The 17,269-nt window shown below is 37.9% G+C and overlaps 3 protein-coding genes across 4 annotated transcripts; 1 reads left to right on the forward strand and 2 right to left on the reverse strand.

Moving 5' to 3' along the window:
- Positions 1-219: 219 nt before the first annotated feature.
- Positions 220-3,306, reverse strand: LOC116015123 (rhodanese-like domain-containing protein 4A, chloroplastic). The gene is made up of 4 exons (XM_031255136.1): positions 2,591-3,306; positions 1,654-1,756; positions 1,048-1,263; positions 220-670 (listed from the first exon to the last, which is right to left on the reverse strand). The coding sequence occupies exons 1-4, from the start codon at positions 3,229-3,231 to the stop codon at positions 617-619; spliced, it is 1,014 nt and encodes a 337-aa protein (XP_031110996.1). The 5' UTR covers positions 3,232-3,306; the 3' UTR covers positions 220-616.
- Positions 3,307-7,345: 4,039 nt separating this feature from the next.
- On the forward strand, positions 7,346-11,159 carry LOC116016818 (probably inactive leucine-rich repeat receptor-like protein kinase At5g48380). Of its 2 annotated transcripts, none has more exons than XM_031257240.1 (3): positions 7,346-7,508; positions 8,334-9,327; positions 9,930-11,159. In XM_031257240.1, exons 2-3 carry the CDS (start codon positions 8,476-8,478, stop codon positions 10,938-10,940), a joined length of 1,863 nt encoding a protein of 620 aa, XP_031113100.1. In that variant the 5' UTR covers positions 7,346-7,508; positions 8,334-8,475; the 3' UTR covers positions 10,941-11,159. The 2 variants fall into 2 exon arrangements, with proteins under 2 accessions (XP_031113100.1, XP_031113101.1); XM_031257241.1 differs by lacking the exon at positions 7,346-7,508 and adding an exon at positions 7,542-7,680.
- A 452-nt stretch (positions 11,160-11,611) lies between these two features.
- Positions 11,612-15,848, reverse strand: LOC116016817 (formin-like protein 1). The gene is made up of 4 exons (XM_031257239.1): positions 13,885-15,848; positions 13,592-13,791; positions 12,751-12,995; positions 11,612-12,665 (listed from the first exon to the last, which is right to left on the reverse strand). Exons 1-4 carry the CDS (start codon positions 15,582-15,584, stop codon positions 11,865-11,867), a joined length of 2,946 nt encoding a protein of 981 aa, XP_031113099.1. The 5' UTR covers positions 15,585-15,848; the 3' UTR covers positions 11,612-11,864.
- Between the last annotated feature and the right edge of the window lie 1,421 nt (positions 15,849-17,269).

The raw sequence follows: 17,269 nt of genomic DNA on the forward strand, positions 1-17,269 counted from the left end.
CAGAAAATGGTCCAGTTAAAATATATATACTCAGGAACATGAGGAAGAAGAAGGTCAGCTAATAAAAAGACCATTTTATCCCCTAACTTAACGCCTAACTAACTGAAGTTAAACGGAAGGACCAATTCCGGAACAAATTTGAAAGTCAAGTGACTTTTTCGTCCAAATTATAAGACGATGACCAATTTTGGAAAATCAGTATAGTCGGAGGACCATTGCTGGAATAAACTCTTACTTTAAATACATTGTGATCCAATTGATTCAAGTCGCTTAGAACTGACCCAAGAATCACAAGATGGTGATGCCTCTTATTCAATGTTATTACAATAAACCAACAATGACAGAAAATAATCTCATCATCAAAATTTGTACAATCCAAAGAAGTGGCGAGCAGTGCTCGCAAAATTCACAAGTGAAAAAACAACTTTCCACTATTCATAGATCAGTAAAGTTCCAGTTGAAGAGCTTCTTTCTACTCCGTAGAAATCAGCTTTTTTAGCCAAAACCCTCCAGGGCCATATTCATCAATAAGATATCAATATCATGTTGGAGGAAAACACCAACGATTTGGCTACTGATGAACAATGCAGCATCAGAAGTAGCAATGGATGAAGTATCAACTTGAAGGCTTTGATGGAGTTGGAGAAGACGGTGGCTTCAAATCTGGGTACTGAAATCCACATAGATAGATAGATTAGGTTGGGGTATTGATACTTGCACAATCATTTGAGCTTCGAGTTTGATCTATAATGTTAGTATAGAGAAGAAGATGTAGATCTACATAGTGAATAACATAGCCAAATCATCAAAAAAAAAAAATGAAAGCTTGTCAAATACATTGACTATATAACTCAAAATAGGAAAGGTGCGGCCTAGAAACTTGAAAGTGAAAGCAAAAGAAAAATGAAAGAAATAAAACAAAGGGATCCATAATCGGGATAGTTTTGATGGCTTTATGAAAATATACTAACAAGTTTTCACATTTGCCAGTGGCTGTGCAATTAATGTGGTTGTGATTTTTTTTTTTAGAGAAAGAAGAGTTCATACATTTGGATAAGGGGATAATGGCCGAGCAGCACTTCTTGTTTGAGAGGTGGGTTGAACGGGCTTTGAAACAGATCCATTGGTAATCTCTTCACTTCTTTTTACACTGGAATCCATATCTTCATCTGGCTGGCCACCTTTACCTTGCTGTTCTGACACTTTGGCTTTCTTCTTGGGGTAGACACGAACAGATAAAGGGAGAAGCGATTCTTGTATTTCCTACAACAAAACAAACATGTATATGATAAAATACCGCATGTGTGTGTGCGCGCGCGCGTGTATAAGAATTGTAAATCGGAACACCATATTATTATAAACCGCATTAGCTGATGATTGGTACACGACAGTCGAAAGCATTTCACACAATGAAAGGCCGAGGTCTGAACTAAGCCACGAGGATACAAATCTTAAGATTCCTAGAAGTCTCCATCAAAAAGTTGTTGGCTTATAATGCAATAGAGTATTACAATAACAAGAAATTTTTTACATCAACTAACTCTCTTCTACCAGTGATCATACTTTCTCCTAAAGAGTTAACGCAGCACGTTGCAACTTGCAAGGTAATAAAACTGTTCCTAACTTAAATCCATTTGAAGATAGAGAAATCACCTGCCATCCTTTGTTGCCTCTTAACCCACCCCGGATTGCATAGGCCTCTTTGAAGCCATTTTTCACCAACAATTCAGCCACTTTTAATGAGTTACCGTCAAAACTACCTTCCACACAGGAGTCAATACAATATTTGTCAAAATACTCAAGCATCATTAAACACTACGTACTGCAATAGAAAACTAGATACAGATATATAACCACTGCTGGAACAACAGATCTTCAACAAATCATAAAGAGTAAATAATGGTAAATTGTAGATAAAGGCGAAACTGGTCCCTCTCTATGCCTCCCCATTCTCTTAGCCTTTTGTCCCTTTCCCCCTATTGCTTTAGATGTTTGACATAAAGTTACAAACAGAGCACAAATGTTACTGTAAAATCCATTGCTTTGTCCCCCACCCACTTAAGTTTAAAAAGTAATGATAAAGGGGAATAACCCATGCTGTTAACTTGGTAGCCACAAAGTTACAAATTTGACTCCCAGCGGGTGCAGTCTATGGCTTTCTTAATTTGATACAGTCATCTATGGACAACCTATGATGATTTATTGGTAGCCACAAAGTTACAAGTTTGACTCCCAACGGGGGCAGTCTATGGCTTTCTTGATTTGATACAGTCAACTATGGACAACCTAAGCTGGTTTATCTCTTTGTGATCATTTGCCAGTTAGGATCACAATGAGAAGTTTACTCGGTGCTCGGTTAGTGGCTTAAACAACAAGGTTACAAGTTCGACTCTGGATTTAGCACACTAGTGGCTTGAACTCAATGCATTCAATTAACACAGATTAAATATGCTATCCAATCAAATCAAATGTTCAAACTATTCATGCAATCATTGCATTCTTGTAACACAGAAGCAAGCCTGAAACTTTCATTACTGCAGGAATGTTTGTTAGCTATAAAAACCAGGGAATGAAGTTTGGCAAAACTTACTTGTCTACAACACAAACTGTTGTGTTTTCCGGGTCCCTAAAATTCTCCAACACCTCCTTCACAAAAGCATCTTCATTTCCTTCAACAAAATGAACCTGCAGGGCACTCTTCTTCAAGATTTTCAAATTGGGGGAACCCAAATAGGCCAAACTCCTCTTATCCCTAATATCCAACAGCTCACAACTGGGCTCATCCCGGAGCTTCTTAAACGCATTAATGGCAGATATAAACTTGTACTTTTGCAAGTACTCTTCGGTGAGCGGGATTACCACAAGCCAAATGAACGTAACCCCAGCAACAAAAAACGGGTACCTATTAAAGAACTCGTCAATTGAAACCAAAATTGCTTCTAAGTTGATCTTAGCGGAGGCTTCTTCAGTGGGCACAGCGGTTCCGGAGGCAAAGCAAGAAAGAGGGAAAGATAGAGCCGTACACAGAGAGAAGAAATGGGGGTTCAGAGAGATATGTCGGAAACGGGGAAATGGGGGCAAGTTAGGCGGTTTGGTGGCGTGGGTTTGCAGCGAATTTAAGCAATGAGAAGTGAATTTCCGGGTTGAAGTGAATCGGGGCTTGGAGATTAGGGTTCTGGAGTGGTTTAGGAGAGGCGGGAAAGTCGATAGGGATTGGGAAAGAGACTCCATTAGAAGCAGTCGAGAGAAAAAGAGAGGGTGGTGGAGAAGATGTGGGTAGGTGATTAGATGACAGTGATGAATTGGTGATAAGATGTGGCGCCATTTGTAACGGCTTAATTGCTCTTTGCTTTACCTCTTTGGCACTAAATTTGACCGGGTAAATGACAATTCTCTAGCTAACTTTGGATCCAATGGATTCCATGACAATATAAATCCAATCAATTTAGTTTCGATGCTCAAAACATTAAAATGTACACTTTTTTTTTTTGAGAAAAAAATGTACACTTCTTTCTAACTAATATCTATATATTTGTCTCATTAAGTTTGAATTAATATCTAATTTAGTCATCGACTATAATTGTTTTTTCTCAATTTAATCTTAAATGACTTTTTGTGCTTAATTAGGTTCTCGACTTCGGTGTTTTACCAATGTTTCAATTGAGTCTCCGGTTGTTAAAATCAATGACTAAATTAAGAAAAATCAGTATAGTCGAATACTAAATTGGGTAAAATCACTATAATCGAATATTAACTTGGGTAAAAATACTTTTAGTTGAGGACTACATTTGGTATTAATAGAGGTGAAATTACTAAGTTATCTTAACAGATGACTCGATTTAATAAAATTATCAAAGTCGATGATCTAATTAAGCACAAAAACTCATTTAGAACTAAATCGAGAAAAATCACTATAGTCGGTGACTAAATTGAGTATTAACTCTTGTAAGTTTTAACTCCAAATTTCATGACTCATTATCACTTTTGCCTTAAAGATTGACGAAGGATGTAAATCATCAGATGTTAGACTACTAGCAAAATAAAACTTATTAACTTATTTTGAGTTGATTGATTTCTTGAGTTATATATCACATCACATTTGTCTCATTATAATATGATGACTTATTGCTAGACTCAAGGACGGCAATGGTATGAAGTGTGCGCATGTATATATGTACACAAATGTTGTGATTTTTATATGGCCATCTAACATGCTTCATATTAATATTGATTTTGAATAGTATATTAAAAATATATTGTTTGGTAGAGACTACATAAAGCAAATACATTTATCAATTACACATAATAAGGAAATAAAGTTTTACTACTCATACAAATTATAATATTTGAGATAATATTATCACATGTTACATTTTCTTTTTAAATCAATAAGGAAAGGATCCAACACAAATTTCACAAGTGTCTCTAGATCAATTTCGTAGTAACAAACTAACAATCTTACCGGTCTCTCAATCGATTTTTGTATCGGTCTCGCTGTCAAATAGGCAAATGAATCTACAACTTGAAATCACGCATTACACTATTTAATTTATATTTTATTTTTAAAAAAAAGTTGGAAAAACGTTTCCTAACCACTATCCAGCTAGTGCTACTTTGGTCATCTTCAAACTTTTGGTAAAGAGCAACCAAATCGGCCTTTTAGTGGAAGGTATGACCATTTTCTCTGTTCTGGTGGAACTTGGAAACATGATAGCATCAACAATTATCACCCTATTAAAGCCTATAAATGCCAATTGTACTTGCCCTATTATATCTAATAGATCATGAACACACGTCCTAACTTCATGAAAAAGTAACTCAAGTCAATTTAAGTTTAAAACTAACACTAATCTATATATTTATACGCATAAGAAGTCCAATCTAAATCTAAGCCCCACATATTTGTGACATAAATCAAACACCTATTTTGCCATTGGAAGCAAACCTATAATGTATCATTTTCTTCTACTTTTATTTATTTATTTTTCAATAAAATAGACACCAAAAAATAATATATAACATATGACCTCGAAAAACTCGTATGATCTTATTGAACAATTTGCTCAAACTTAACAAGCAAGATAGCTAATTATTGCTACTTGTTGTTAGCGCAAATTGATGTTCTTACAATAAAGTCATAAACTTTATTTTGCTCTCAATAAACATGTTTCGTAATAATATGTTTATCTTGCTTGCTTCCATTATGTTTGGCAAAAGACCTTGGTGCGAGATCTCCCCCACCCCCACCCCCCACTTACTTCCATTTCACAATCTCCTCTTATTATTATTACTAGTCTTTTTTATTTTTATGTGCAAAAACATATGCTCAATATTTATATTTTAAAAAATAACTAACAAATTCTTATTAATTAAAATCTAAATAAATTTTTTTATTATATAAATCCAATATATAAACTATACAAATATTATTATCATTATTTAATATAAGAAAAGATATGATAGATGCATGTGCGTGGTAAAGTTAATGGAAAAGGTAACGAAAGTTATAATGGTAAATGTATTTTTGTCCATCAAATTGTATAGTACAACTATAAAAATACAATGCACAAAATGGTTAGCACTAAACACATGAACATAAATGAGAGATATAACTTTGATTGATACTTATTATGTTTTTAAATTATTATTATTATTATTATTTTGTTGACTTTAAATGCTCTATTATCATCTGCTCTTCAAATTTATGGATTTAAATTGAGTGTTAATCCCGACTCAATTAATATGAAACAAAATAAGTAACAATAAAAACAAATACCGAGGAATAGATAATTTTGTGGATAATAAGAAATTAAACGAATAATTTTGAGTTTAAAATACTATTAAATCATTTTTTAAATGAAAAAAATAGCAAAAACTCATATCAGAACTCAGAAGCAACACAAATCCTACCCCTGGGAGAAGCGCCGTGGTAAACGCGTTGATGAAAATTTCATCCTGATAAGTAGTATTCAAAGTCAACCTTGAAGATTGACTCTATAATGTAGTCTTCTACAATTTTATTTTAAAATTTTTAACATTTTATATTTAACAAAATTATTTGCTTGAATTAGAGCAAAAGTTGATGTTTTTACATTAATTTTTTGTGGGCCATCATACACTTTCTCATTCAGTCGCAACAACTTTTTTTTTCCTATCATTTTAGATGTTTTCCAACTTTTTTTTGGACCCACCATTTTACTTTAACTATATTTTAATTACTTAAAATAAGCATACTTACATATGATAATTATCAAATTAAAATAAAACCACTAAGGCAAAAACTTGTGTGAGACCGTCTCACCATGAGACGAATCGGGTCGGGTTGGATCAAGATGTAAATGTAACACTTATATGCACAAATGTCATACTTATATGTTAAAATGTAATACTAACCAGGAATAAAATTTTTGTTACTTAGGTAAATGTAATACTTTTAAGGGAAAATACAATACTTTTACATTTCGATTTAAAAGTATTACATTTTTTCACAAAAGTATTATATTTGCCCTTATAAGTAAGGGAAACTTGTCAACATTACTTATTATGAAAAATGTATTACTTTTTCTCTAATAAGTAACAAAAATTGTATTCTTGATTAGTGTTATATTTGAGCATAGAAGTATGATATTTGTACATATAAGTATGACATTTGCATAGTGCGGTGACCCGACCCGACCTGTCTCACAAATAAGAATCCGTGAGACGGTTTCACACAAGTGTGACTCAATTTTTTAATACAAAAATTATGCTCCACTCACTCATTCATTCCTTTTAGAGTCCCGGCCTTGAAAGTCCAAAGTTGAATCGTGACTTTTGGGTGCTGAAACACATTCCCAGTGCCAAAAGTTGAAGTGAACCTTTTTCACACTATAATTCTTTTTTCACACTATACCCCTGTGCGTCTCTCTCTCTATATATATAGTAAGGGCATTTTTGTTATTTAGTTATATATTAATATTAGTTTTCTTTAAATTTCCTCCCTTTTGTAATCCCATTATCTCTATTTTTCATTTGTGTAAACCAAACGCCATGTATATGTGCCTTTGTGTCAAGATTTGATAAATGAAGTAAATCAAGAGATGTATCTTAATATTTATATATAATACCTTTAAATTTGATAGAAGAAATAAATCGTGAATGTGTCATAATTTTTAATAGTACGTTGTGATTACCGACGAAGTAAAGTCGTTAGTTTATGAAGAATACGTGTAATATTACTCGGTTTCTTATTTGGTTCTAAAGCACTTTTTTCTTTTCTTGTTTATTTAAAAAAAAAAATTGGTGTGTGAAAGGAAGTCAAGCTCCGAGTCGTTGCCCAAGTCTTCAGTCTTCTCTCTCTCTCTCTTTCTCTCTCTCCCCCTCTCGCTGTCACGGTGAGCCCAGGGCGAGAGAAAAACGAGCGTTCCTTCTTTGACCGGTACAACCCATATAACCAATATCCTTCTTAGTGGGTTCTCAGCTCTCTAATTTTCTGCAACCCTTGAAGAAGATCTACCTCTCATCACACAGTAAGTTCATTACTCTGTATCTCCTTAGCTTTCACCTTTTTCCTGCTTTTCTTCTTCAGTTGCTGTGCAATTTTTTGTTTCTTGAGGTTATACGCGGCTGGAATTTCGTGTTTTGAGCGAATAATTGCTTTGATTCTCCTCTCAAGCTCCAGAGTACTTTATTTGAAGCTGGGTTTGTGATTCATAGAACTTGCTTCTCAGCTTTCTCAGTTTCTTTCTCGTGTTGGTTTGTTTGGTTTTTGTGTTTTCTCATGGAGGGTGTTTCTGTCAAAGTTTAGAACTTTGTGATTTAAACTGAATTTGGGTTCTGATTTTCCAGCTGAAAAAGTGAAGATCTTTGGCTTCTATTGACTATTGTGTATCCTTAGCTTCCAAAATTCTTATTGTGTGTGTCTGCTTACGTATGTCATAGTTGGAATTTGATAAACCAGAGAGAATTGTTGAAGGTTTCTTCAGTTTTATATTAAGCATACACATTTTAGCAATATCAGCTTGAACTGCTGCCCTTTAAATTGATTGGCTATGTAAATATTTGTTGGTAATTGAGAATTTGTTTCTACACAATCCTAGTTGAATAAAAAATTTGTATATTCCGTGTTCCCAGTATATGTGGCTTGGTCTGAAATGCAAATTGGGTAGCTCGTTTTGTTGCATAATCATTTTATGTGAGCCAATTCATGGTATTATGGGTATTATGGCCGATTGGTATTAGGTTATATTGTGTGTAGTAGTTAGTAAGTGTACACGGTTGTATTTCTTGATGCCCCGATTCATGCTATAATTCTCATTTTTCGCCTGATCTGAGCATTCTTTGGATGTGTGCAGGTTGTTTATCTGGTTCTTGCGAATGGGAATATATTTTGTGGTCGATTTATGATGTTGGAGGTTCACATACTAGTTTGTAAAGATGCCGAACATACCAGTCAACAATTGAAGAAAGTTATTGTCATTTAGGTCGGTGTAGTTTATGGCTGGTGCACTAGCGAGCATGAGGTTGAATTACAGACCTGTTATTGCATCTATCTTTGGCTGCTTTTTATTGAGTAGCAGTCTTTGTTATTGTATTCAGAGTGACATTGACTGTCTAAAATCTGTAAGGGAGTCTTTGGAAGATCCTCTAGGTTACTTAGATTCTTGGAATTTTAATAATAAAACCGAAGGTTTCATCTGTAGATTTATTGGGGTTGACTGCTGGCATCCCGATGAGAATAAGGTTCTGAATATCCGGCTTTCAAACATGGAGCTCGGGGGAAAGTTTCCGGTTGGTCTTCATATGTGTGAAGCTATGACAGGGTTAGATCTTTCGAGCAATAAGATCAATGGGTCTATTCCGGCTAACATCTCCAAAATCGTCGGTTATTTGACTACCCTTGATCTCTCCTCCAACAGATTTTCAGGAGAGATCCCTTTGAACCTTGCGAATTGCACATACCTGAATGTTATTAAACTCGACAACAACCAGTTGACGGGTCAAATTCCCCTACAAATTGGTCAGCTTGCTCGAATGAAGGACTTTAGTGTAGCAAATAATCGTTTGATTGGGCAAGTTCCACAGTTTGGTAACTACAGTGTTCCTGCCGAAAACTATGCCAATAATTTAGGGCTCTGTGGTGCTCCTTTGGACAAATGCAAGGCTCCATCAAAGAAAACAAGCTCCGGAGTCATTGCTGGTGCCGCTGTTGGTGGGGTGAGTCTCGGCATTATAGGCTTGGCTGTTGCCATGTACTTCATCTTTCGTAGGGCGTCCCGGAAGAGGAAGGAAGACGATCCGGATGGTAATAAATGGGCAAAGAGTATTAAGGGCGCCAAGGCCATCAAGGCAAGAACCTTATTCTTTGCACTTCTTGATAATGTTTCATTGAACACCTTTATATCCTCTTTTTCGCTTGCTAACATTGCATTATCGGCTCTAGAGAATTCAAAATATCTACGGTTTATTTTCACTACATTATGCTATTTAATGTTGGTATCTTAATGTTATCTTATCTCGTCAATTCATAAAGGCCCTGCTTGGTAAATAATTAGCCTATCAGCCAATTTTGGCCTATTTAACCATTATTAGTTGTTTGACTTGGTTAAAAATCAATATAAGTGTTTGGTTAATAAGCTTTTTGTAACTCCAAAATACTATATTTCAAAAGGCACCTCAAAGCAACATTTTCAATTAGCCTTTTGAGAAAAGAAATTATACCAAACAGCTATCAACTAACAGCTAATTTACCAAACACTTTTCTACAATCAACTAATATTATCAATTAATTATACATTCTAACCCAATCAGCTAACAATATCAGCTAACAACCATTTACCAAACAGGATTGTCTAAATCAATGTGATGGAAAACTGGCATCAGTTGCTATTCTGCTGCTTTGCTTAACGTTTCATCTGTTTTTCTGACCACGATGCTCTTCTTTCTTTCAGCTTTCTATGTTCGAGAAGTCTGTTTCAAAAATGAGATTAAGCGATCTCATGCAGGCGACTGACAACTTCCACAAGTGCAACATCATCGGGTCTGGAAGAACAGGGACTTTTTACAAGGCGGTGCTTGCAGATGGCACGTCTCTCATGGTTAAGAGATTGCAAAATACTCAGCACTCGGAAAAAGAATTTGAATCCGAGATGGCGACTCTCGGAGCTGTGAGGCACCGGAACATGGTTCCTCTTTTAGGATATTGCATGGCTAAGCAAGAAAGGCTGCTGGTCTACAAGTACATGTCAAATGGAACTCTTAACAATAAGTTGCATTTTCTGAATGAAGGAGAGGAGCCGTTAGATTGGACTTTGAGGCTAAAAATCGGGATTGGGGCAGCCAAAGGATTTGCTTGGCTTCACCACAGCTGCAATCCCCGGATTCTCCACCGAAACATCAGCTCTAAATGCATCTTATTGGACGCTGATTTCGAACCCAAGATATCTGATTTTGGGCTCGCAAGGCTCATGAACCCGGTTGACACTCATTTGAGCACATTTGTGAACGGTGAATTCGGGGACTTGGGTTATGTTGCTCCCGAGTATGCACGAACATTGGTTGCCACGCCAAAAGGAGATGTTTACAGCTTTGGCGTAGTACTGCTCGAGTTGGTTACTGGCGAGAGGCCTACCTACGCGAGCAAGGCCCCCGAGAGCTTCAAGGGAAGTTTGGTGGAATGGATCACCATTCTTTCCGGTGAATCCAAACTTCAAGATTCAATCGACAAATCTTTGATCGGAAAGGGCTATGATGCCGAGGTTCTCCAGGTTCTCAAGGTCGCCTGTCGCTGTGTGCTGCCAGCTGTCCCGAAGGAGAGGCCCTCAATGTATGAAGTGTACCAGCTTCTGAGAGCCATTGGAGAGCATTACCATTTCACAACAGATGATGATATTTTGTTGTTGCCCACAGAGACCGAAGACGGTTTTCAACTAGAAGAACTGATCGTTGCCCGAGAGACATAACTGCTTGTTGAAAAAGGTAAGTAAAGACAGTAGTAGTAACTGGATGGAACCATATAATGTATGTAATTATGTGTTACAGATGCTCCTAAAATAATTCCTTAGATCGCGAACAATTTTCTGTAATTTTTGGTTTTTTCATTCCACTCAAATTTTTATACTACACTACTTTGTCAATCTATTCAGGTTATGATTTATGGTATATGTGTTATGTTCCCCACACAACAAAATGATTGAATATCAGAGTAGATGTTACCTTTGGCTATCTGAATGCTGTTGATATCCAGCTTATATTTGTCATTCTTTTTCTCTTTGGATGAAGTGGAAACTCGTAGTCAGTATCCAAGAGAGAGTAGAGTATGCACTAGCTTATATTTGCCATTCTTGCGTCAACAATTAGATGGATTAATGCGAAGGAAGCCAGATCCATTAGTGGAAACTTAAAAACTAACAGGACAACTCGCAATTTATCTCCTCCAGCAACTTTGGACAGGGGCCTAAAGGCTTAAAATTAGTTTAGCATAAGCTAAGATACATAATGTATCATAAATTTATATTTGAAGTTTATCACTATCATTTTTCGTTTAATGTACCCCCAAAAACAGTGAAAGTAGCACAATATGTCTGGTACCTATATCCATTTTCCCACAAGATGGATGCCAAAGAGACTCATATGACAAGAAGAAGGTACATGGAGGCACTTGTGTTATTCTCCTGCAAAGATTTATCTGCTCTGTTTACATGTATGGCAACAGTTTCTAAATCCTCTTTACATGATATCTATTGCGTAGTATTTCTATTATGAATACAAAATTTCCAAAAAATTACAAATTTCTAAACCTTGAATGCACAATTTGGGCTAAGGTTAGGTTTCATATCAGCTCGAGTGGGAAGAAATAATAATGATACTGATCAAAGTTCATCATGCTAAGAGCTTTCTTCACCAGAGGAACTGGACTGCCCTCTCCAAGGGAATCCACCAATAAGTGGTTGCAGCATGGGGTTTACTGGAACTGGAAATTTATAAGCAGAACATACTACTGTCTGCTCGTTTATCATTCCAACTTCTTTACACACGCGATCGAGTGTCATCAGGAAGTCTCTCACAACCATGAAGATTCTGAAAGGGTGAGCTTCTTCTTTAGCAGAATCTCCATGGAAGTATTCAGTAATCTCCTTCACTAGAGACAGAGCCACGCTTTCTTGGGCCTGGAGCCTTATAATATCCTCCTCGGCTGTTTCTGTGAACCTGTTCATGGATTCGGAAAACTTTTGGCAGTTGATTTTGTTCAATGACATGCTTTCAATCAATCGTACAACTTCTGCAATCTTCCCAATGCCGTTGGAGAGCTTTAAGACATCACTATGGAGGATTTCCGAATCTATGGTAGCAGCTTTCTTCACATTTGTTAGCTCTGAAGTGATGCTGGAAACAACCTGGAGGCCAAGCTTCCTGCACTTCACATCATCATTGAGAGTTGGTTTTTCGTCTTTGTTTGCAGTGGAAAGACGAGCGCCTTCACTTCTTATTATCTCCTGAACAACAAAATGCAGGAGCGTTGTTTTTCCATCAGCCCCTTTCACATCAACCAGCTTGAGGAGAGTATCAAGCTTGAATGCATGTGCTTCTCCACGGTTTGTCCCAACATTCATGCGGTTGCCGGTCTTCAAAACAGCCTCCAGGAGCTTCAAGAACATCCTACTGCTCCTCAACTCCTCGCAGGCAGCCTGGGAATTGACATGCAATGATGAGATTCCAACAAAGACAAGATTCAATGCAGTGTAAAAGCTGGTAACTACTTTAGTTATGTACCTCAAGAGTTTCAAATGACTTTTTGAGGTAGTCAACCTCAGAGTCAAAATTTGAAATGTAGAGCATTGCATCTATTCTTTTGAATGCAAAAGGTATATCAAGCACCGACTTCAGAAACTTCTCTGCTGGTCCAAGCTTGAATGGTGAATCATCTGTACACTCTTTAAGCTTACGCTCTTCCTCCTTCGTTGGAGCCATCTTCATCAAACTCTCAAGAAGCTCAGTTCCAAGGGTATCCGCATTTCCTGAATGAATAAATAGCAAAATTAGTTATAAGTGCCAATTTAGATGCCCTGGGTACACTTCTTTTTCTTTCTCTTTACTGTTTTTCATAGATTCAAAGTCAGAAACTATTACAAATACCCCCCAAAATGGAAGTTTGGAGTGTCATGAATACCCCAAAAGAACACTGAATGACAAGTAAAGCTGAAATGCAAACTAACATTGCACTGTTGTAAAATTTGAAATCATGGAGGCTTTAACTATTTTCAAGACCACAGTTTGAAGGTTTCACCACCAAATCTAAATTAAATTGAGCTACTGTGAAGTGTGATAACACTATTGCGTGATATTGAAAGACCATTGATGATTGAACCATATTCAAGCAACATATGCAAACTAGTGACATTGCTGATAGCAAAGAAACATTTCATTAATACATCTCCCTTTCAGCCTTTTTTCTTTTAAAACAAAGACGCAGTTGGAGACAAACAAAAATCTTATATAAGTTTGAATGGGGTACTATTGGAATTATGCATATCTCCTAATGCAAACAATTTATTTGCATAGAAAACAGTAGCTGCTTATGTTCCTCTGGAAATACTAGATTGAAGTTACATACCTTCTAAAAGAGCTTCACAAACTTCTTCAATGGTGACATTTAGGGCCCTCAGTGAGATTGCAATGTTCTGTGACTTCTTTGGATCAAGCACCCTGTGTTCTAGGCTGGGCGATGGAAGAATTGAGCGCGGGGTTGTTTCCTTTGGCTTTGAATTTGGAGTATTAACAATGAATAACGTCTCAATCATCTCCTCATTCACTCTGCAACATGGTCCACATCAATATAGAGCAATGGAAAACATATTTTGAGCAGAAAATTAATGATCACAGTCGCAAGAATTTCAATTATCATACTTGAAGGAACTTGATTTCAGTTGATCCCACACTGTTTCGCGGTCAGAGCTTGCTCTCACTTTATCCCAGTGCAATGGCTTCAATTTTGGCTTTGGTGTCCCCTCATTTTTCTCATCAACATTGTCACTAGAAAAGCTTTCTGCAGTTCCAATGGGATTTAAAGGAGCCATCATTAGTGGTGGTTGAGACTTGAGCTGTGGAGACTGAGAGATTGGAGCAATTGGAGTTTGCAGGCGTTTAGTTGGAGGAGGTGGGGGTGGTGGACGAGACAGAATACTAATAGGCGGTACAGGCGGCGGTGGTGGCGGTACAGGCGGCTGTGGAGCAGAAACAGGGAGACGCGGTTGTAGAGGGGTGCTGGTTCTCACAGGAAACTCAACACCTGGGCTGCTAGCGCTCGCCGGAGATTCCATTCCGCCGCTGCTAACTCTCACAGGGGTATCCAAGCTTGGACTGCTAGTTTTCCCTGGAGATTTCAGATTCCGACTGTTGATTCTTAAAGAAGAGTCTATATTTTGATCCCAAATACCGGAAATTCTCGGAGATGAATCCATGCTTCTGACTGAATCTCTCTCCGGCGAGAATGAACTGGTTGGGGACGGCGATTGAGAATCTCTGGCATTCACCGATTGCATCTGAAAGCGCGCGGGTAAAGGAGGAGCCGGTGCGCGAGGAAGGGTTTGAACAGCAAACAATTCTGGCGACTTGGGAATTGAGCTTTTCGGGCTTAAACTCTGCGGAGGCGAAATGCTCAGCGAAACAGACCTCCTGGGAGAGCCCGACCCCGAACTAGATGACGAGCATGAAGATGAAGATGAACTGGACCCGCCGAAATTCTCGGCATCTATCGCTGCGAAACCTCTCCGAGAAGCAGATCCAGTTCCGGTCGAATTCTCTCTACCTCCCGACGATCCTCTCGGGGAGTAAAACTCCTCAGCCTCTTCATCTCCGACGAGCTCCCGCTCTACATTCGTGTAATTCTGGCTGAAACAGCCGCCGTGAAGCCGCGGCAAGGGGAGGAGCTCCGGCGAGTCCATTTTTCTCGAAGTTGTCGCGCTAGTGGTGGTACTGCTCGGCACGTGGTGCTGCACGTGCGATTCAATGCCTCCATGTGAATTTACCATAGTGCCTAAGTACAGAAACTCCGAGCTGGGCTGAGACGGTCTCCCGAGCTTGGGAACAACAGGGTTAGAACCGGAACCCGCATTATTACCAAAATTGTACCGACTACTGCTATCGGATCTGTGCGTTTTGGATTCACTCGGAGACAAACCCCTCCGCTTCTTCCGGAAATGCAGGAAGCCGGCGACGGAGAGTACAACGACGGCGGCGATGACGCAGGCGACGGCGGTGGCGACGAGCTTCGAGGACACCGACTTGGATTCGGAAGCACGAGGGATGCTAAGCGATGCGGTGTTCCCAGGTAAGGTAGCGAACGCAGACGGGACCGGCGGAGGAGGCGGTGAAGAGAACGAAGGGAAGAAGGGAGTATTGGCAGGGGCAGGAGTGGAAAATGGGATGTCGGGAGTGGTAGGCGCCGGCGGCGAAGGAACAGGAGGAGTAGAATCTACCGGGAAAAATGGCTGGTGGAGAACGCGGCGGTTGCGAACAGCGACGGCGGCGGCAGAGGAAGAGTACACAGTGTGATCTGCACCAAACAGGAAGAACAATAGAAGAAAAATGGCGGCAAAAGGAAGCATGTCGGTGGCTTCTTAGAGACAGCAAATGCAGATCAAGCGTTGTGCTTCTTCTTCAGAGCCACATTCAGACGGAGAAGGAGAAGAGAACGGAAAATGGCGGCCGTTGCGTTTCTTCTTCAGCACGGCGGAGAGAGATGAGGGAGGGAGGGAGAGAGAGAGAGAGTGTGTGTAGACTGTGCGTGTGAAAAGGTAGAAACGGTAAGAGAGAGAAAGCGAAGATGGACTGTATGAGTGGTGTGCTGCTTCCAGCTAATCCTCCGCTGGAATCGGGCGTGGGAAATTTCTTTATAAAATTATTACTATTGAGAAAAAAGTCAAATATACCCTTAAATTTTTCGTGAAAATGTCATGAACTTAAAAAATGTACAATTAAATATTTGAACTTGTTAATATTAGTCAAATAAATTTCATTTATTGATAATTAGTAACTTATGTGTAAACTATCTGATGTTGACCACTATTAATAACTGTTGACCACCGTATATTACTCCTCATTATCGGAATTTAAAAAATTCACTGCCAATGAAGAAAGTGATCGACGCCTTCTCCAATTGGAGAAGGCGGCGGTCTGGTCGCCTTCTCCAACTGCCTTCTCCAATCCAGTTGGAGAAGGTGCTATTCTGGTCCTCTTCTCCAACTAGAGAAAGCGTCATTCCGGTTGCCTTCTTCAGTTGGAGAAGAAGTCTGAGAGCAAGGAATCCGCTTCGTGTTTTTAGACTTATACTAGCTGGTTGCCTCCTCCACCGAGAAAGGTGAACGACCTTCTTCAATTGTAATTGTGGTCGGCGACCGTTTGCCAGTCACTGGAATGGTTCGTCGACAGTCGAAATGGTCGTTGGAACCCTAATGACTAGTTATCTTAGGTGGATAACTGGCTATTGGATTTGGATGCACCATAATGATATGTTTAAGTGTTTAATACTTTAATTGAATTTTTTTTAAAGTTCAATGACTTAATTGCACTTTCGTGTAAAGTTCATGAACCTATTTGACATTTTAAAAAATGCTACTTGGACAGTTGTACTCTCTATTTTTATTTCGTCACTCAAAAATTTTATGTTTACATTTTTTTTGGAGATTCACAAATTAAGATAACTTATTATCTCTTGTCACATTATAAAATAAAAGTGAAGGAGTAGAGATTGAGAGTCCATATAATAGAACTCTTTAAATATATTATATTTTTTGCCTAAGATAAATTTTGTCAATATACTTTTCAATTTAAACTACAAGGAGCCTAACCTAAATAAATTTTGTCAATATACTTTTCAATTTAAACTAGGAGCCTAACATAAATTCAAATGTAAATTATATTGTGGACCATGAATAAATGTATAGTTTTAATATATTTAATTTACACTATTTGAGTATTAAATATACATTATTTGGTAATATATCAAATAAGGTACCTTAAAAATGAACGTTTAATGTATTAAAAATATGCATTTGTTATAAAAAAAAATTACTTCATGTCAATTGTCCAACTAACGAATCGGACCATGGTGCATTGTATAATGATTGAAATCAAACTCGTAATGTTTGTGATGAGAAATGAACCAACGTCATGTCATCAAAAGCAAGTTTTAAGTAAGATTTCTTCTTAACTAAATAAATGCCCAGATTTTTTTTATTACGGTTTACACGAAGTAAACACTAAACATAGTGAAATAGTCATTAAGTTATAT

The sequence above is a fragment of the Ipomoea triloba genome, chromosome 4 (assembly GCF_003576645.1).
Source record: "Ipomoea triloba cultivar NCNSP0323 chromosome 4, ASM357664v1".
Taxonomy (NCBI): domain Eukaryota; kingdom Viridiplantae; phylum Streptophyta; class Magnoliopsida; order Solanales; family Convolvulaceae; genus Ipomoea; species Ipomoea triloba.